General features: G+C 60.9%; 1 protein-coding gene across 2 annotated transcripts; it reads right to left on the bottom strand.

The window, feature by feature from the left end:
* Nucleotides 1-35: 35 nt before the first annotated feature.
* On the bottom strand, nucleotides 36-18,899 carry MAPK8IP1 (mitogen-activated protein kinase 8 interacting protein 1). Of its 2 annotated transcripts, none has more exons than XM_043581078.1 (12): nucleotides 18,732-18,899; nucleotides 8,127-8,232; nucleotides 5,881-6,171; nucleotides 4,211-4,292; nucleotides 3,084-3,896; nucleotides 2,830-2,905; nucleotides 2,056-2,228; nucleotides 1,743-1,852; nucleotides 1,519-1,635; nucleotides 1,355-1,425; nucleotides 1,137-1,235; nucleotides 36-810 (listed from the first exon to the last, which is right to left on the bottom strand). In XM_043581078.1, exons 1-12 carry the CDS (start codon nucleotides 18,830-18,832, stop codon nucleotides 738-740), a joined length of 2,112 nt encoding a protein of 703 aa, XP_043437013.1. In that variant the 5' UTR covers nucleotides 18,833-18,899; the 3' UTR covers nucleotides 36-737. The 2 variants fall into 2 exon arrangements, with proteins under 2 accessions (XP_043437013.1, XP_043437014.1); XM_043581079.1 differs by lacking the exon at nucleotides 18,732-18,899 and adding an exon at nucleotides 9,310-9,630.
* Nucleotides 18,900-20,179: the final 1,280 nt, after the last annotated feature.

Raw genomic sequence — 20,179 nt, 5'->3', positions numbered from 1 at the left:
GGAGGGGCCGAGGCAGACACACCCACTGCGGTCCAGACAGGAAATGGCACTTTAATAGTTGTGGCCAGGGTGACGGGACCAAGATGGGGCTACAGCTGGGGCAGCCAAGAGGCCCTGGCTGGCCCGGGCCGGTCCAGAAGCCTCCTCTTCCTGCTGGGACGGGGCCCCGCTGCAGCTCTCTCCTTCCCTGGTGAGGTCCCACACGTGCCAGGGGCCAGCATGACAGCCACCCGGAGGCCACACAAGTGACGGGGCTGGGAACAGGGACTGCACCCCCACCTGCTGCCGTTTCCTTACTTCCAAGTCCTCGGGAGGTGGTTGGGCTCAGCCTGAGCTCAGGGCCTTCGGTTGGGGCCGGGAGTTGGGGAATGGGACGGGGCGGGCACCAGCAGGTGGCACGTAAGGAAGTGACGCCAAGGACGGGACAGAGCCCTCTGCTCCTACCGTGGGCACCCTTCTTGGCTAGAGGCCTGACACCCCTCCAGCCCCGCCCCTCCCCAATCCCCGGGCAGCCTGCTCCGTCCTCCATAGATGAATCTAGTCCCATATATTACAATAAACTGCATTCGTCTCTCCCCATAAACCCCGCCCTCCCCCCCCCTCTGCCAAAGGCCCCCACTTCCCCACCCTCTGGTGGTGATGGGCCCCCCTCCTCGAGCAGTGCCGAGTCCCGTCAGCAGCCAGCTGGCCCGGTGCTGGCCCGAGGGCCCGGGGATGTAGAGGGCGGGGCAGCGCCGCTACTCCAGGTAGATGTCTTCCGTGGGGCAGGTGTACTCCACGAACTGCTTGTAGAACTGCTGGAACGCTCTCCTGGGAAGCAGGCAGACACACAGGTGACGGGACGAACAGGATCTCCACCCAAGGTTTCCAGGCTGGAGCCTCGGGGTCCCCGGGTAGGGATCCAGTTCCCCTGGCAGAGCTGCTCTGCTCTGTCCTCTACACACTGAGCTTCCTGGGTGCCGCCGCAATTCAAGGAAGGGTCCAACCGCCAAAAAGTGTGGGAGCCACTCCTCGACACCACCCAGCCCTGACTCCAGGCCGCGAGGTGTGCAGGGCAGTGGGGACTGGGGTGGGCCAAGCATGAGGGGCGCGCTCTGGGGCCGGGTGCTTGGCAGGATCCATACACTCGGACGTACCCCACGGATTCCGCCAGGGCTTTGGTGGACTCCTCGGACACAAAGACGTGGCAGGCAAACCGGTGGTCAGCAGGGTGCTTGGTGATGAACCCAAAGTACCTGTGGGAGGACAGGAAGTGGGCTCAGCCCCCCTGCCCCCACATACTCGCAGGCCCAAGTCCTACCATGATAGCTCCAGGCCACCCCTTGACATTTCAATCTCTGTCCCTCCCACTTACTTGTTGTTCTTTGGATGGTATCCACAGAAAGAGATGTTTTTTAACTGGAAAAAGTGGCTACATTTATTCCCCTACAGAAGGGAGAAGAGAAGCAGGTGTCAGTGGCATGCAGGGGCTACACAGATCTGGTGGGGGGGCCTGGGGGCTGGGACCGGGGAGGTCACCTTGGCCTCCTGGGAGTCATCAGCCTTGACGCCTATCTTCACACCCCGCACGCTGATCTCCAGGACGCAGCTGGATGGCGGGTTAAAGTGCACGGTGAGCCGGCGGGTGGTGGCGATCTGTGGGCGAGGGATGAAAATCAGGCGCTGGATGTCCCTCTCCCCAGGAGAGGGCGGGGACCGGGCTGGGGGTGGGCGCCCATCCGAAGGGAGCGGGGAACAGGCACCTTTTGCATAGCAGCACAGAGCACGTCGTTGCCCTTGTGATAGGGGACCTGGACCGAGCCCAGGAACTTCACCCGGAACTGGTCCACCCAGTCGCTGTTTTTGGTCAGGGCTGGAAAGCAAGCGGGAAGTGAGGAGTGGCAGAGCCAGCAGAGGGTGCCACAGTCCGCGGACGTCCCAGCTCAGCTGGGCCTCGCTCTTCTCCCGTTGTGAAAGGGACCTAATGTCACCTCCGCGAGGGCCCTCCCCGGTGGGTCACATGAGGCCAGGGCGGAGGCGGGGCCTGGTGGCACCGAGTAGGGGAAAGGACGCTACCTGCCATGTGTTCAGGCTCCTTGGTGACCTCGATGGCATAGTAGGCAGGAAAGACGCCCCGGGCGCCCGTGCGCATATTGTAGGCCTCATACCAGTAGTCCTCGGCCTGCAGCTCCACCAGCAACGGGTCATCCACCTCCAGCTCAAGTTCGTCTTCATGTCGAGGCACAAACCTGTCCCCAGCAAGGGCACGTGAGGAATTCACCACCAGGGCCTCCCCAGCCGGGCCAACCGTCTACTCCCCACCCCGCTCTGAGGTCAGGCGCCGCAAGAGCAGCATTAATTCAATAAACATGTGCAAAGTCTCCTGAGCGCCTGTTAACGGTGCTGGTCCCTGCGGAAGAGCGAGGTCACGCAGACACACACCTGCCATCGAGGAACTTGTGGGCTAAGGGAGGAAGTGCCCAGAGCCATTGGTAAAACACAGAGGGAACAGGAAGTGAGCACTTCCTTGTGGAGGAGGCTGGGGGGTGCGCCCTGTGTACGGTCAGGCACGGTCTCTGCCGGGCACCTTCCTGGGCTCCTGCCCCCCCAGCCGGACCAGGTGCTCCGTCCCCGGGCCCGGCAGTGCAGCACTGCGGAGGGCCACGCCATACGGACCCATCGCACCATCACCCTGCTCGGGAGTTCCGACACGGTGGACGCCGTCCCCCTGGGGCCGAGCGGAGGGCTGAACGCCAGCTCCGGGGGCTGGGTCTAGGCCACACAGTGATGGCAGAGCAGGGAGGGCGTGTCCCCGCTGCCGCCTGGCCAGCCCGACCCCGCTGCTCTTACCTGAATATGGCCCGGTGTGTCTGCTCCTGCTCCTCCCCGTTGATGACACAGGAGAAGAGCCCGAAGGACTCCGCACCTGCAGGTGAGGGGGACGGGCTGGAGGAGAACGGTCCCACCTCTAGCCGGGGTTTAGGGGGCAGGCGGCAAGCTCTTGGTCCTATGCCTTGAAGCAGAAGGGCGAGGCCACCTCCAGGAACACCCTCGATTCGCCTCTCCCCTTCCCAGGCCCCCCACCGCTCCTGCTGCAGACTCACTGGAGGAGCGAGAGCGGCCACTCATGAAGACGTTCAGGAACTTCTTGGAGAAGTGGACGTCGGGCTCGTCGGGCGTGGAGTCCTCGGAGAGGCAGGCAGTGGGCCGCGGCCGGGGGGCCTCCTCATATTCCTCCCCAATGGCTGACTCATAGGGCGAGGAGGCAGAGGCGCAGTTGTCATAGACGGTGGCCGAGTCGCTCTCGTCGCTGTAGTCTCCGAAGCACGGCCGCAGGCTCACCAGCTCCAGCTGCGCGTGCTCGTCCACCACCAGCGTGTACTTGACCGAGTCGTAGGACAGGGCGCTCGTGTCCGAGCTCAGCGAGGCCCGCGGAGGCGGCGGTGGCTCCCCCAGGCTCCCCCGCCACCCTCCGCCCGGGGGCTCGGCCCGCTCTGGAGACGACAAGCAGTCGAAGCCCTCGTCCTCCTCACTGATGGAGGGGTGCGGCCGCCCTGCAGTGGAGGGGTAGGCGGCAGGGTCTGGATCGGAGCTGACCGACATCCGGCTCTCAGCCGGCGGCAGGAAGGCGGAGGTGGGCTCTGCAGGGTCCGGGGGCCTCTGCACCGGCGTCAGGTAGATCTCCTCGGTGGCCTCTAGCCGCACGTCCGCCTGGTAGTGGATGCGGTCTCGATGCGAGTGGCCGCGGCTGCTCGGTGGGGCAGCGGGGGGGCCACCGGGAGGTGCCATCTGTGTGGCGGCGCTGCGGCGGCAAGGGCTGTCGGTGGAGGTGCCTCGATCCTTGGTGGTGGCGGGGCTGCTGGGGGGTGGCAGCTCATCGCTCAGGCAGATGTGTTCATGTGGCGGCGTCTGCTCCCCTGGAGGGCAGGTGGGTCAGTGTCGGCGGTAAAAGCGGGGAGCTTCGCCCCTGACTCCCACGCCACCTGCCCCCTCCACTCAGCATGCGGGACACAGAAACCAAGGTGAAGGCTCCCCAGCACGAGGCCACGGTGGACTCTGGGGCCAGTCCTCTCACTGCCACCCCAGCTGACTTCAGATGGGCCCGCTCAGGGCTACGGGACAGGCAGTTCACCTCAACTCAGCAAGACGGAAACTGCCAGGCTGGCTCTCTAGAGGGGGAAGTGAGACAGGGCAGGTGGTGGTCCAGGTACGGGAAAGGGTCCTGACTTACCTGTCTTCAGGGGTGAGGATGATCGAGACACCCGATCCTGCCAACTGTGCTTCTTGCCCAGAGAATTATTATTCAGTGTGTCCTGTGCAGAAAACAAAAGGCCCTTGTGACAGAAGCAGTCAACAGTGCCCGGCACAGGGAGGCCCCGGCCCTGCCCCCATCAGGCCATCCCTAGGCCATTTGCTGCGCACGCACCCCCAACCCTCCTCGAGCAGGCAGGAGGGGTGGCCAAGTCCCAGCCCTCCCAGCCAGACCTACTGGCTCTAGACGGCTCTCCCTCCTGGCTCAGGGAAGCTGACCCTCGGGGGAGATGCTCTTATCAGCCTCAACAAAGGTAGTGATGACCAATATGTGTGGTGGTGAGTGGGGGAGGAGTGGAGGAGAAGCAGGAGCCATCTGGGGACAGAGCCAGACCCCCAGTCCCAGACACTGAGGCTATACATATAGATGCTCACTTCCAGCCAAGTCCTGGAGCTCAGCAAGCTATAGCTTAGGGAAGGGACAGGGACATTCTAGTAGAAGCTGGAAAAAGGACGAGGAAGGGTCTCCCAGCAGCTGGCCTGGGGAACTGGGATGAATCATGCAAATGATGAATCAGTAACATGGTTCCCAGACCCCTCCAGGAGCACACGACTGAGTTATGACAGATGTAGCTGTCAGTGGCCTTCCTTCCTGGATCTCCAGGGCTGCCCATCCCACATCATTGGTGCCCTGGAACCCCTCTCCACAATGCCTGCCAGTGAGGCTCCCCACGAACTATTTAGGCCTTCTCCCCTGGGAACACTCTCATAGGCCCTCACATTCATGAGTCTGGCTGCCAAAATCCACCCCAGAGGATTCTGGGAAAGGGACCAATCCTTTCCCTGCAGCCCCTGCACCCTCCACCAACAGCCCCACCTCCCTGGGCCCCTCCTCTACACCTCTCCAGCCGGGGCCTGGAAGACAAAGGGCCACAGCCGGCTCTCCCCCACCCTATTCAACCCTCCTTGGCATCCAGCCACCCAGCCCAGGGGCCCCAGGCCCCCAACTCAGCCAAGCAGCTCCACCTCCCATGTCTCTTCCCTGCCTTCTGGGAATTCCCAGCTGCCCACATCTCAAACTGGCGGCTGCTTCTGAGCTCCCCATCCCCACCTCTTCACAATTCCCCATGACCTTTCCTGGAAACGACCACTTTAGCTGCTCTCTTCTCCAGGCCCTGCTTCTGCCCTTCACCAGGAGCCCCACACCCTAACGGGGAAACCCTGCTCCAGCGGGAGGTCCAAAGCTCCAAATCCCTGCGACCCCTCAAAGCCCTGTTCTGTTCTCCTAAGCCCCCACTGCTCTCCTTACCCAGATCCTTCCACTGTCCCCCTCGGCTTCTTCACTCCTTCAACCCTCTACGAGGCTCTAAACCCTGTCGGCCCCACCTGGTTCCTCTCCTTTAGGGCAGATCCCACCTGCCCACCGAGACCACCTCCCCTGGGACCTCCCACTTGGGAAGTCTCACCAAACCGACTTTTCCCAGTGCCGGCCGGCAGGTCCCTCTCCCGCAGCCTCTCTTCGCGCCTCCAGCCTGCCGGCCTGCGTGCCACCCTCCTCCTCCGCGAGTTGCTCTGCGCCCTCTACGCCTCGCGCGCCCAGTCCCCGGGGCACCACCCCTTCAGCCCAGCCCCACGCTGCTCGCGCCTCACCTGAGACCGCGGCACCTGCGGGAAGAGGTTGAGCGTGGTGGGCCGCTTGGGCCGATATGTGTCCCCACTGCCCTGGCCCTGGCCCTGGCCGCGGGGCGCCGGCTCTTGGCGGGGCTCGGCCTCAGGCGGCCCCGCTCCCGGCCGCCGCGCCGCGCGCTCCTCCTCCTCGTCGTCGTCCTCGGCTCCGGGAGTGTCCCCCGCCGCGTCGATCAGGTCCATCTGCAGCATCTCGGCCTGCAGCCGGCTCCCCGCGCTGCCGCCGCCCCCAGACAGCAGCCCGGCGCGCGGGGGCTGCGCCGCACGGACGGAGGGGCGTCAGGGGGCGGGGCCGCGTCGGGGCGGGGCCGAGGCCGCCGCGCACCGCCCCTCCGCCCGGGCGAGTCCATTCCGCGGCCGCAAAGGGGGAGGGAAGGGGACAGGGGCACGTGGCCAGCGAGAGGGGGCCGCGCCCTCCCGCCCCTCGCCCCTCGCCCCTCGCGAGGACTCGCGAGGCCGACTCCTCCCCAAGCTAGTCGGCGCCTTTGGCGGTCTATGCCGCCCCCCTCCCCGCGCTGCCCCCTTTCCTGACTCTCTGCACCCTCCCGTTCCCTTGGCAACGGCCGGTGACCTCACCGGGGTTGTAAGCCGAGCCCAGAGTGAGGTCACCGCTGTTGCCATGGGGACGCAGGGTCGCCAAGGAGTTCGGGCCCCACAAGGGATGGAGGAGGGGGAGGTTAGTGTTTGAAGGGGGCAGTGAAGAAAACTGGGAAACCAGTCCCAGCCAGGCGAAGGATGGAGGAAGGGCCGCAGTGCAAACAGAAGAGGGATGCAGGGGGTGGGGGGTGGGGTGGGGAGGAAGGGGGGAAGGGCAGGTGGGGGCACCGGCACGCGGCACCTCTCGACAGTCCCAGTCCGAGGACCCTCTAACCTGGGTTTTCTCTTAGGCCATCCTAACCTTGATCATTCAGAACCCCAGTCTAGTTTCAGCTCTGCCACTAACTCCCTGGCACCTTGGACAGATCCCCTGACCCTTCAATTCCCTCTCCAGTTAACTGCCTCCCAGCTTCCCAGAGAGGTGAGGGCTTACTGGCAAGAGTGTGTGAAAGCCCCCTAGAACTTGTCTAAGTCCCCACAGGGTACACCTCTAGCTAGTACGGCCTCAGGGCCCTGCCTGGTGGCAGGGACCACCCTCTCCCGAACTCTGCTGGTGCATGTTAGGTGAAAGGGTGGTGTTGGATTCCGGAACAGGTGTATGAGCTTAGGGAAGCTATGTCCAGGCCCTGGGACCATTCCTCACCCTTGCTGGCCTGGCCGTGGGGGTACTGGAGGGTTATCCTCATCCCTTGGTTTCCCCTTGCCTGGCAGAGCTTACAGAATCTCTGTAACAGGCAACAGGAGTTCAACCCAGAGACAGGCACCCCACCCAGCTCACACCGCAGCTCTCCTTTGCTAACCATTCTCCTCTAATACCATGTCCACTTTAGCCACCCATCCTCCTGGGTGCTGACAGAAGCTCTGGACTCTGCAACCTAGTCCCATGCTTTGCCTCCTATTTCCTGGCCAATGGTTCCTTTCTTCCTGTTCTGAAAAGACCTAGGGGGATCCCTATCTGACCCAAATTACCCACATGCTGAGGACCCCCTGGCAGGATTCAGAACTTAGGGAATGGAGAGAGCCATCCGTCCTATGACAAAGCCAGGAGGCCAAAAGCAGCAGCAATGCTAGGTTAACCCTCCAGAGGATCCTTTAGAACTGCTAATTCCTTTAGACCCTCCAGGGAGGGTCTGTGGGGCTATGTGGTGTGATTTGGTGCAATGGCAGCCGAGGGAGTGCCTTGGCTCTTTTTTCCTGTCCCAAAGCACTGCAGACTCTAACAGACTCCACCCTGCTCTGCCTCAGGCCCTCTGCCAAGGCTGCTCTGGAAACAGTTTAGGGTAGTGCTGATCCTTCCCTTAACTCTAGCGCTAACTGCTACTGCCCTACATCTGAAGACCTCCTGTCCTCTCCCTTCTTGTGGGCAGTTGAAGGAGCTGCCTCTTGCCTTAGCCCCTGGCCCAAAAAAAAAAAAAAAAAAAAAAAAAAAAAGTGCTGATCGAGCACCCAAGATGGGCCACGCATTGTACTGGATGTGTTTCTTGGATGTCATTTCATTTAATGAGGATGCCATACAGACCCTGAAAGTCCTTTTGTAGATGTGGGGATGCCTTCACTCCTGTCCCTACCCATCCTGCCATCCCACTCAGGGGCTCCTGAAAGCCCACTCTTACCCGCAAGGACAGGGTGTCTTTGCACTGCAGGCTGATGCCACACTCCTCGGTGATCTCTGAGAGGTCTTCATCCTCAAACTCCTCCAAGCTGATGTCGTGGGTGAGCCTGGTGAGGACAGGAAGCCAAAGTTACCAACCCAGGAGGACTACTTAGTCCACTGATGTCTCCCTAGTACCTCTTCCAAGGGGCAGTCCCTCGAAGGCAAATCACAGCCCCCAGAGCATGGGACTTATCCACACGAGCCAAGACAAGGGGTAACAGGCAGGGAGAGGGGAGGCTCCAGGCTACTCCAGGTTATTCCATTTGGTTGCCAACCAGGAGGCAGTGCCTAGAAGGCCCAGCTGGTCAGAGCCTCAGCTCTGCCAGAGAAATGCCTCCCAGGGTCAAGGCAGGTGCCAAGGCCAATTCACCCATGGAGAACGCAGAGGTGAGAAGCGACAAGGGATGCCTGGAGTAGGAGGGCTCCCCGTGCAATCCCTGCAGTGACAAAACCTGAGGTGCTGGCAGAGGCCCCTCCCCAGCCTCGGAGGAGTGCTCCATGCCCCCAGCCCAGGAAGACCGATGCCTCGTGAGCCCCGGGAGCAGGTGAAGGGAGATCTGGTGTCAATGTGGCTAGTTTCAGCCTGTTCCAGGAGAAACTACACCCCCCATTCTGTGTTCTTCGTCTCATCTCTTCAACCACAAAATCGCCTTGCCCAGCACACAGATCCTGAACAGAAGGCTGCAGAGGGTCAAGGAAGGCCTGGGGCTGGGGCTGGAGGTGTCGTGAGCTCAGGAGACAGACCAGAGCACAACTCTTAACTGGCTGTACTAGAACCCTCTACCCCCAGGCCAGCCCCCACCCCACTGTAGTGACTGTCCGCTTGTCCCCTACACTGGCTCACCCCTAGCCCTGGGCACTCTACATGGCTTGGTGTGGGTGGGACATGTGAGAGAATTCTGTTGTGGAAGTTGGGGAGAATTCCGAGCCTTTTCCTAAGTACGACAGGGAGATTGAGGCACAGAGCAAGGGAGACCCAGGAGTCCAAGGTCAACCAGGAGAGGTGGTGGCCCAGCCCCCAGCCCCAGCCCCAGGCCCACATCCCCTGCCTCTTGCCTCTGTCAGACCAAACAGAAACCCAGAGCTCCATGGAGCTGCCCCCTAAATGTCCCCCCGCCCCCACCAACCCCTCTACCCCCTACCAGCGCTCCCACTGGTCCTCCAACCAGCTGTCATTGTCTGGGCTCGAATCCATCTTCGGCACCAGCTTCATGGAGAGCCCTGCCCGGCCGGGGGGCTGCAGGGCCCCAGGGCCACCCTCTCATGCCCAGCAGGGTTGGGGGGCTAGGGCTCAGGGCAGGGCTGGGGCCTCGGGCCTCCACTGCCGGGGCCTGCCTTTCTGCGTCCTGCCCGCAGCAGAAGCCTGGGGAGCTCATTAAAAATAGATGGGCCAGGAGAAGAGGCAGTGGCTGCCGACCCAGGCCCCGGCCCCAGCGCTTCCCAGCCCAGCCCTCAGCTGCAGGCGGCTGCCTTCCCGGCCTGGCCCGGCACTTGCAGTTGCGCTGAAGCCGCTGCGTTGCCGCCTCCCCCTCGGGATCGGATCAGGTTACTGCAATCGATGCCACCTGCCCTTCCAATGCCCCTGTCGGGGGCTGGGGTGGCCCCCCTCCCTGGACCAGGCTTGGAAGCAGATGGCAGAAATCTGGGATGTCTCCCCCCAAAAGCCAACCCTGATCTGCTTTAAAGGGCCAGCGCCACACTCGGGGCACCTGGTGGGGAGATGGGGTGGGGGTGGGGGGGGGTGCTTCTGAGATTCTCCATGAATGGATGCCCCCACCCACACAGCAAGGCGCTCAGCCCTCACACCTCATCAGAGAGGCTTCCGTGGGGCCAGGCAGCATCCAGACAGTGCTGCCCGAGGTGGGTCCCGGCTGCCTCTATTGACAACCTGGATGCAGGAGAGAACTCTGTCACCTCCCGGGGGTTTCATCTGTCAGCACTCAGGAAGCGCCTATGGGTACAGGAGGTTCCACGGCCAGGGCTAAAGGCAGACCCTGTATGGACCCCACCCGGGGGGGCTGGAAGGTAATGAGCTTTCTGCCACTGCGGAGTGCCATAAACGGAGGCTGGTAGGCGCTGGAGGGGACGGCAGAGAGGGGTTCTGACCAGGACAAGGGAGCTGGACAGACAAGGTGCTCTTTAAGGCTTCTTCTGACCTGGAGCCTGAGGGTGGTAGGCTCTCGGGGCTGGGGGATGGCGTGGTGTGGAGGTGGGGGTAGGCTGCGGACGATGGTCCGGCCCAGAAGCCACGGCAGCCCCGTTGTCTGACCAGTGCGGCGCGACACCTCGGGCCTCGGGATGAGAACCCAGCGGCCGGCGCTAAGTAAGTGGTCAAGACTCATCGGCTGCCTGGAAAGTCACAGAGAAGACCCACTCCTGCGACTCAGCCAGCATCAGAGAGCTGCAGGGCGCCTGGGCATCTGACCCAGAGGTGCCCTCAGGCACCCTGCTCTGCCAGTAATCCTTGCACACATCCGCATCTCCTCCTCGCTGCCGGGTCCCAGCCCAGCTCCTGCCTCTGCAGCTCCAGACCTCCCCACTGGCCTGCTTGCCTCAGTGTCCCCATGCCGGGAGCACTCCACCCCACCGACCATCAGGCGAAGCTGCCAGAAACACCACCCTTCTGCCCCCTACTCAAAGCCCCCTAAGGTTCCCTGCTAGTGGCAGGCCCCTTGGCTTGGCGTTCAAGGTCTCCAGTTCCGCGTGTGACTGCCTGTACCTCCCGCACTTGCCTCCCCAGGGGTCTAGTCCAGTGCTCGGATGGAGCACCTGGCAGGCAGGCTTCTCAACCTGTGCTTGCTGGGAGAAGGCTCGGTTAAGCCCACTCCTCTGGGAAGCCCTCCCGGTCCCCCGTCACCCCTCACCTGTGCCTGGTGTCGCCACCTGCGTGGATGCAAGGCGGTGTGGCGGGACAGACAGGACCAGGCCTCCCTCAGACAGCCCGCCAGGCTGCTCCAGAGGTGGATGGAGCTCACATCGCCCACCCTTGTGCCGAGCAGGTGATGGCACACAGGTCCCCACCCTCCCCACTCCATCTGGACTGTATGCCCCTGGAGGGTAGAGCTCGTGAGGTCACCTGGCACACACAAGGCCCTCAGGACACGCCTGCCACATGTTTGTCGAGGGACATCCTTAGCGTCCACCTGCTTCTCGCAGGCCAGAGTGTTCAGGGCAGGCCCGCAGCTCATCTCTGCACCCCCCGGCGTCCCACTGTATCCCACTTCCGGGGACGGCGGGTCTGGGGGCACGCAGGCCCAGCCGTGAGGCCAGCTGTGGGACACGGGGGGAAAGAGCACCGGGCCGGGCTCAAAAGCCTGCACTGGTGTCCTGCTGCGGTGGGGTGGGTGAAGGGAGCTGCTTATCTGACCTCTTCCTCCTCACGAGGCAGGATGGCAGAATGGTCACCATAGCAGGCTTGGAGACAGGAGGCGCGAGACCAGGTCCTGACTCCGTCACTGATGAGGCTCGGGGCCGCCAACCCTCTTCGTGCCCTGCATCTCCCCGAATCCTCACTGCAACCTTGGGAGAGGGTTTTATTTTGCCCCTTTTCCAGATGAGGAACCCTGAGGCGCACACGGAGGGCGCCGAAAATCTAGTTTCTTCACATGTGAAATGAGCCCCCCCCCCGCCCCCACCCCCTCCCCGACCTCAAAGGTGCTGCTGAGGTTGAACACAGTGGAGCGTGTGGATTGCAGAGCGCTGTGAGGAGGGCACGACCAAGGAACGGGGGGACAGACAGGTCAAGCAGGCCCCTTGGTGAGTCACCCCCGGCCCCTGCCCTTAGCTCCCGCTCCTCCGGGCACCCATGTCCTGGGTCTCCAGAGGAGGCCCTTTGTGGAGGGAAAGCTTAACGGACCCTTGGGCCCTCCAGGCTCAAGGAAGGCAATTGTCGGGAGGAAGGGAGATGGAAGGAAAAGCTGGAGGGGAGGAGGGAAGAGGAGAAGGAAGTAGGCCCCCAGATCCGGCGGCCTTGGCGGCTTCCCTCCAGAGGCAGCTGCTCTTGGCCAGTCAGGCCTGCTTTGCCCATTCGGGTGAGATGGTTCCTGAGGTCTCATCCACGTTAACATCTGGTGACCCCGTGTCATGGGTTTGGTCTCCGGAGACCTCCCTGACCTTTGGAGTCTATATACTTGAGGGCCCCCTCTTCCTGTAGTGCGCTCCCCCAAATGAACAAGCATGTCTTCGTGCTCTGGTGTTGATTACGTGGCCTTCTCCCTTCCACGTGCCGTCTTGTCTCCTGCTCTCCTCATCCCACTGATGGCAGCCTAGCCCTCTCCCGTTTGCCGTCTCAGCCCGGCAGCAGGCTGAATTAGGAGTGTGTGCAAAGTAAGGGTTAAGTGGCAAAGTGCTGAGGCTTTAGCTGAGCAAGGCCAAACCCGAGCCAGGCATGTGGCTGTCCGGAGGCCATTCCTGTCTTCCCCTTCCTGGCTCTCTGGAAGTGAGGGAGGGATGCCAGCGGAGTGACCTTGCGTCCTGGCCATGGTGCCCCACGGGCCCCTCTCACAACAGAGAGCATCTGTGGTTCAAGCGCCCAGCCTGTCCCTCTGCCGCCCTGTGTGTGCTGGGCAACTAGCCGGTGCCCAGTAGTTCTCAGTTAGGCTGGTTTCCCATTTCCCTCTGGCTCCCCTACAGGCCATTCTCCACTGGGCAACCCAAACCAGCACGTGACATGCAAATCTGGTCTTGAAACCCCTCCCCAGCTCAGAATCCCTTAATAGCTTCCCCTGGCACTGAGGGAAAGGGGCCAAAATTCCCTGTGGCCTGACGCTCCTTAGGCCCTCCCCGAACTCTAGGGTATCATTCCCCCCCCCCCTCCCCGGGTCCCTCGAGGAAGCCTTCCCTGACCTCCCTGACTAGGCCAAACGGCCCTGCTCCTGGCTTTCTCAGGCCCACTTACTGGTGGTTCTGGATCACTGCGATTAGACCTTTGGTTTCTGCGATCAGTGGGGTGGGGTGGGGGGCTCTACGGGGCGGCGGGGGAGGGCTCCCCTTAGGGGCTGTTGGTCCACAAGGGCAGGACCGTGTCTGTCTTGATCAATGACGTGGTGCCTGATAGGTACTTAATAAATGTTGGCTGAATGAACCACTGGCCTTTCTGGGTTTTCTCCTTAAAATTCTCTAAGTCAGGTGCCCTTTCAACTCAACTTCCTGTGGCCCACCGACATCAGGATCTGGGGCAGAATGTGCAGGCCCCCAGGGAGGTGCTGGCTGAAACGGTGGGGTGGGGGGAGTCAGCCCAGCATCCTCAGAACTCCCACCCCATGCCACCGCCAGCTCTGTGGGGGGGGGGGGGGGGAGGGGGACACTGGGGCCAGGCTAGCTTTGTTTCTCTCGTCTCTAATTCCCTCCCTGACCATGTCCACACTGTGGACACCAGTGAAAAACGGAGTCCACCCCAGGAAACAAGTCCTATGGGACAGTCCCCAAGTATGGGGTTAGCATGTGTCCGATCTGTTTGAAGCTCTCAGTGATGATACGTAGCCGGGACTCTGGGATCTGGTGATTTGACTTTTGAAAAGCCGCCCTGAGAAAACAACCCCACATGCGGAAAAGGATGCGTGTACACAAGGATGCGTATTTCTCCTAACAGCAAACCACTGAAAACAACTAATAGCTCAGCACCAGCGGGCTGGTTGAACCGTGGCCACCCAGGGCATGGAATATTATGCGGTCTTTTTGTCGGATATTAGGAAGTCTGTGTGTGAATGCAGAAAAGGGCAACTACTCTAAGAAGCAAACGGAACATAATGACCTCATGGCTTCACATGAGGAATCACACGCAGGAAGAAACACTAACACGGACGCAGCCATGAGACATGGTGGCATCTGGGGACATCTTTTCTCCTCCGCTCCCCTGGATACATTTTCTGTACTGGGTCGGACCAGCCTAGCGCCAGGCTCTTGCTCCTGGTCCCGGGGCTCCTGGCCTTGCCATGGAGCGGTTTCCTGAGGGCAGGGGGGTCATCGTGTTCAACTGGCACCAACTCCCTACCCCTGTTCTAATCCACGCACAAAGCCCAAGACCTCGTACACCGTAGGTACTAAATAAATGTCTACTGAAGGAAGTGCCACGGCACCGGCAGCTCTGGGCGCCAGAACGCGGCAGGGCCTACAGTTAATGTTGGTAGAGATCTTTTTGAATGAATACAAGGGTAGGGCCACGGGACAGAGGTGACATCCTAGAATGGGTAAGAACCCCTAAGTGCGGAGGGCGGCAGTGACCCCACTTTGTGGGATCCATGGAGGGGCTCAAGCCAAGAACTCAGAGACCAACTTTAAGGCTCTGCCATCAAAGAAGTGGGGGTGAAACCCTGCCGTGGCCATTGTCTGCCCCCCACATTGGGGGTTCACTAGGAGCCGAGCCAGGGTTGGGGGGGAGGCTGCCCAGGCCTTAGGGCTGGGGGAGGGTGGCTCCAGCTGCAGCAGCTGTTCTGGTTTCCCTCCTCCCACGGAAACGTCTGCCGGAACAGCCCAGGCTCCGGGGCCCTGGGCCATCTCCCTGCTCTCTGCTGCCCCTTGGGTAGTGATGTCTCTCTGAGGCTTCAGTGGCCTTCTCTCTTGAGACTCCCAGGGTCTCTGGCCCCAGCCCAATCCTCTCTAGTGATGCCAGGCCTAAAAACAACTGCCTGTCTGAATGCTCCAGCTGGGTCCCCAGTGGTCACCGACCTCAAGCTCAGTAGGCCTCCTACTAATTTCGCCTCCCTGCCCACCGAGCCTCTCATCTCCCACAGGGCACCCCATCTCCAGGGGGCCCAGCGTCATCCTGGGCTCCTGCCTCCCCCACCCCTTATACCAGATACCTCACCAAGTGAGCTAACCCGCCCCCGAAATCTTCCTCATGTCCTCTCCAGCCCCTCCTTGTCACACACAGGATGGCCAGTCTCCCAGTGGTCTCCCTGCCTCCCTGTCCGCTCTCTACCCAGCAGACTGAGTGACCGTCCCCAGACAGCGACCCAACGCTGTGGTTCCTGCTAAACCTTTGCCGCTTCGCACTGACCCGCTGGCCCCGGCAGCCCTGGGCCTCTGACCTCAGCCACCATCACACTAGCCAGCTCGTCTGGTAAGACCTTGTCTGTCTCCCCTCTACACGGTCACCTGCGTGATGGCCAGGCCCGTGTCTGTGCCTCTGGAGCGTCTCCCCAGGGAGCCCGCCAAAGCGCAAATGTTTGTTGAGTGAGAGATAAACGAGGAGGCCTCTGCACCTCTCAGGTGGCCGTATCTGTCATCCCCAAGGCGGCGTGGTGAGGTAAAAACCACGGCATCCAGACAGTCATGAGGCCTGGGTTCTGCCACTCACCTGCTCTTCTCAGGGAAGCCACTCACTCTCTGGTCTCCTCCTCAGTAAAAGGGAAGGGGGTTTGGATGAGCTGAGTTTTGAAGCCCCTCACCCACAGCTCTGCTCCCACATACCCGGGGTGGGTCGCTCGCTGTACTTTTCATAAGTACCCTTTGTCTCTCCCACATGGACTGTCCCTCTGTCCCTCTCCTCTATCCCACCTACGCAGCTCCGTGTATCCACTGGGCATTTTTCTAAAGTCTCTTTTCTAGAGTTTCCCCTAGAATGAACAGGAGCCACTTTAATTTTAAATTCTCTTTTCTAATGTTGTAAGTTACAGAAGTAACCTAGGCTGCTTGTAGAAATGAGAAGTCCAATAATAACTGAAGTATGTGACATCAGTGACAATTCCTCCTCTGATACCACATCCAGAGGTAACTACTAGTAACTGCTTGGAGCATTTCTATAATCAGAAGGAAAAAAAAAAAAACAAACCAAACAGAACACTTATTTAAACCAACTACCAACAAACAAATGCTCTCCACCTCTCCATGTCCACACCATGCTTTCTCCCTGCACATGCTCTCTCCCTCAGGGCTCTCTCTTTTCAGGGTGGCTCTGAAATCAGACGTCCTGAACTCAAACCCCAGATCTGCCATTTACCTAGTCTCTTTATGCCTCAGTTTCTTCATCTGCAACGTGGGGATAATACTATCGCTCTGCTTCTATGGCTCTGGCGAGCATGAAACGCTCTCTCGCAGAAAGCAGGTAGAACAGGGCTGGGCAAAGGGAGGGCCTCCCAGGGGGCTCAGCACGTCCCACCGTGATTCTCTGACAACATGTTCTTCTCTGAGCTCCAGGAGGGCAGCACACAACTTACCCTTAATAATCAACCAAGAAGGCATTACTGAGCACCTACTCTATGCTGGGCAGCGGGCAAACCAAAGTTCAGGTGTTGACTCCTTATGCCTTCTGGAAGCTGACAGTGGTGCTGGGGGCACACGTCTAGTAACAACACCAGCCCTGCATGAAAGCAGCTCCCCGCAGCCCCTGAAACAGTCAACGCGTGTTGTCCCATTCAGGTCCGCCTGAGTGGTTCACCTCAGGACTACCCTGAGCAGGAGCCAACACTGGCATCGTGGAGAAGAAGAAACAGAGGCTCTGGGAGTGAAGTGCCCAGTCTTGGGGCATGCAGCTAAAAAGGCTGGGCCACACTGCAAACCCAGACCAGCTGGATCCATGACCCCACCAAAGAGCCGTGAGAGAGCGGCGACCATCCAGGGTTAACCCGAGCTGGGCGAAGGGCTATGCAAGGCAGAACAAGGGAAAGGTCAGGAGGGACTGCTGGAGCAGGCAGGGCAGACCATGTGGGGCCGGAGACACTGCCTTTATTATTCCCACGTGCTGGCCTTGTCCCCACAGCCAGGCCACAGTGTCCTGGAGGGCCAGCCCACGCCTCAGCCTTGGCACACTGCCATTCTTGCCCACCTGGCGGGGACTGGACACTCGCTGGCTGGCATCCACCTCGTCAGTTCCTCTCACTAAAGCATCCATGCTAACCTGTCTGCCGGGGGCAGGGTGGGGTGGAGGGCACTGTCACCCGGGGATCTGGAAGCAGGTAGAGGGAGGCAAAACTGTTCTCTGGGCCAAAGACAGGGCCTGGAGGCAGCGTGGACTGAACACACACACAGGGCCCCAGGCTCTGACTTCCTCAGGGTCCTCAGGCAAGCCACTGCCTTCCTGAACCTCAATCTTGTTATCTATAAAATGGGCAGACCAATACCCATGCCCGTGAGGGTAAATGAGCCTGCCCTAGGAATGCTTTGAACAGTAAGGAGCCATACGGAGGACGGACAGCATGGAGGGTGGACACTTGTTGAATACCGACTTCATGCACACTAAGGAATCAATATTAATTAGCTCGCCTAATAGATGGGATTGTCAGGTCAGCCAGCTAGAAAGTGGTGGGGCTCAGATTTGAACCCAGGTTCCTCTAAGCTGTTCCACTGTGGAGGGGCCTCCTGGTAGGAAGGCAGTATTTGCCCCCTGGCTGGACGTGTTATACCAGGTGGAATTGGTCTGGAACCTCAGCCATTACCCAGAGGCACTACCCACGGAAGCCCCCGCCCTGGAGCCCTCACGCTTGGCCTCCTCCATCTGGTCCCCTCCCTCTGGTCTTCCCGGTTTCTGAGCTGAGGGCCTCCGGGGAGGTTTCTAGTGCTGATGATGCCATTAGAGATCCCCAGGGGTCTCTACACACCTGAGGGCCAGGGAGCCAGCAACCCCTTGGTCAGAGAGAGGCTGGCGCCAGAGCCCAGCTGGGGCCTGACTGGGGGTGGGGTGGAGGGCAGGAGAAGGGAAGGCGCCAGCTCATTAGATAGAGAAACAATGGGGTATATGTAGGCCTCCTCCTAGGCTCTGGAGCAGTTACACCCTCTGCTTCCCCCTCGCCAAATGGGCCCAGGATTATGGTGGAAGGACATCCACCCCTTCCCCATAACACCCGCTGTCCACTTATCTAGAATCCATCTCCCAATTGCCTAACACCAGATAGTGGGCAGAGAGAGGGGTGAAGGGGGACTCCGATCACAGACCTTGCTCCAGCAGGGACACCTTCCACCCAATGTCCTTGGCTACTCCAGGTATGCTCAACCCAGACCTCCCCCAACTACAGCTGGGCGTAGTGTCTCTAAGCCTTCTGCACGTGCACGCACCTGGCCAGGTCAGTGCTTGCCTAATTCTACAGAGGGTCCTGGCCACGCCAGGCCTGGGAGTTAGGCCCCTCTGTCCGGGCAGGGCTGGGGGAAGGGCCCACGGCTTCCTCCTTCCAGCACCAAGGTTGCCAGTTGCCCCAAGAAACTGGGACCCACGGGGCGCCCCAGCCTGCTCCCATCTCTATTCGGAAGCTTTCCGACTGGGCATAGGCAACAGCCCTAGCCTGCCTGCCTCCTCTGGGATCTCAGCCCAGACCCCAGGCCCTGCCGCAGTACCAAAGTGGGGGAGAAGGCGGCCTGAGCGCCCCCTCCTCCAATTCCAGTTCTGAATCTCCTAGCCTAGGGCATGGAATGGCGGAGGGAGCTGCACCACGGCTATGCAGCAGCTATCAGCCTGGACTTGAGGCTGAGGGGTTTTCTGCGGACCCTGTCCAGGGAGGGAACCCCATCACCACGCCGCCCTCCCGTTCCAGGGGTCGGGGTGTCTGTGCTGGGGGATGGGGGTGGGGGTGGGGGAAGCCCGGGCTCCTCAGCCCCGGCTGAAGGGCGGGGCGCGGCGGCCGGGGACTCTCACCTGAAATTGGGCGGCGACGCGATGTGTAGCCCCAGGAACGGGGAGGCGGCAGGCGGGGACGCGGCCCCCCCGCCCAGGCCGCCGCTCTCTCGCTCCGCCATTCTCCGGCACAGCCCTGGCCATCCGGGCGGAGCGCGGCGCAGAGGCGGCGGCGGCGGCGGCGGCGAAGGCGGCGGCGGCGGATGGGAAGGAGGCGGGGGCGCGGCAAGAGGCCGCCGCCGCCGTGGGGCTCCAGCTGGGGCGGGTGCGGGCGGGCGCACCTGCGCAGGGCAGGGCGCGGCTCTGGACCGCGCGCCGCTCTCGGGACTGGCGCGAGCGCCGCCGCGCGCCCCCGGGCCCAGGCTAGGGTCTCGTGCGCCCCGCCCCCGCCCCGCCCTCGGCCCCGCCCCTCCAGCGCTCTCCGAGGTGCTGAAATCGCGGCCCCCGTGGCCCCTGGGCTCGGCTCAGCCAGGCTGAGTCCCACACTGACTCTTCTGCCCTCTTCCCCCTTCTTCAAAATCTTCGTGCCCGTGGGGGCTCTGCCCCTCGGGTGGCTCTAGCGCTTGGGTATCAGGGAACTAATGGCGGGACCCTGGTCCCCAGGGCCCTAGTTGGTCCCCAGCAGCAGACAAAGAAGGCGGACAGGAAAAGAGGGCCGTGGAGGAAGGCAGAGAACGGTGAGATGCTTTTGGGTGTGGGCTCCTAGAGCAAGGCAGGTTTGGAGTCAGATGGCGTGAAATCACAGCCTGGCTTCCTAAGTGAATAGGTGGCGTGGCCTTGCATCAGTGCTTTTACAGTCCTAAGTTTGGTTTTCTCGTCTGTGAAATGGAGACAATAATGGTCCCTCTCATGGTTGTTGTGAGGATGAAAAGTAATACAAGTATGTTGTCACCAGAGGCAGGGAACACCCCACCTCCTCGCTAGGATCCGGGTCTTACCCAACCCTGTCCCCTTACCTCTCATGGACTCTCCCTAGAGGGTCTTCTCTCCAAAGATTGACCCAAGCCCCACCTTTAGCCCCAAACAGCTATTTATGGTGAACTGAACCTTTCCTCCTGGTTTTTCTGTTTCTCCTCCCTCACATTGGGACTTTCTCAGATTTCTCTCCTTCTCACTTGTCATCCCAATTTCATTTCCTGCAGAACACCTCTCTCTTGCACGCCATAGCTGGCTTCTCACATTCTTTATTTTTAATTTTTTTTTTTTTAAAGCAGGCTTGCCCAGCGTGGAGCCCAATGCAGGGTTTGAACTCATGACCCTTGGATGAAGATCTGAACTGAGATCAATAGTCAAAACACTCAACTGACTGAGCCATCCAGGCACCCCTGGTTTCTCACATTCTAAGACTAGGAGCTGGCCTTTCCTCCTGCTGCCATAATTGACTTCTTGGGATTCTTCTAATGGTTCCTCTGTTCCCTCCAGCACCTCTACCCCTGCTAACTTCAGGCCATGGCTCCCTCCCGGTCTCT

The sequence above is a fragment of the Prionailurus bengalensis genome, chromosome D1 (assembly GCF_016509475.1).
Source record: "Prionailurus bengalensis isolate Pbe53 chromosome D1, Fcat_Pben_1.1_paternal_pri, whole genome shotgun sequence".
Lineage (NCBI taxonomy): Eukaryota > Metazoa > Chordata > Mammalia > Carnivora > Felidae > Prionailurus > Prionailurus bengalensis.
The sequence above is the reverse complement of the archived record's forward strand: the minus strand, read 5'-3'. Positions and strand labels throughout refer to the sequence as shown.

Bases quoted from the DNA above. Each gene is read 5' to 3' on its own strand.
- MAPK8IP1 (XM_043581078.1), bottom strand. From the start codon at position 18,832: ATGGCGGAGCGAGAGAGCGGCGGCCTGGGCGGGGGGGCCGCGTCCCCG. The intron at 8,233-18,731 runs GTGAGAGTCCCC...TGTCCTCACCAG, and splicing joins GCGTCGCCGCCCAATTTCAG to GCTCACCCACGACATCAGCT. The intron at 1,236-1,354 runs GTAAGTGGGAGG...GTCCTCCCACAG, and splicing joins TACCATCCAAAGAACAACAA to GTACTTTGGGTTCATCACCA.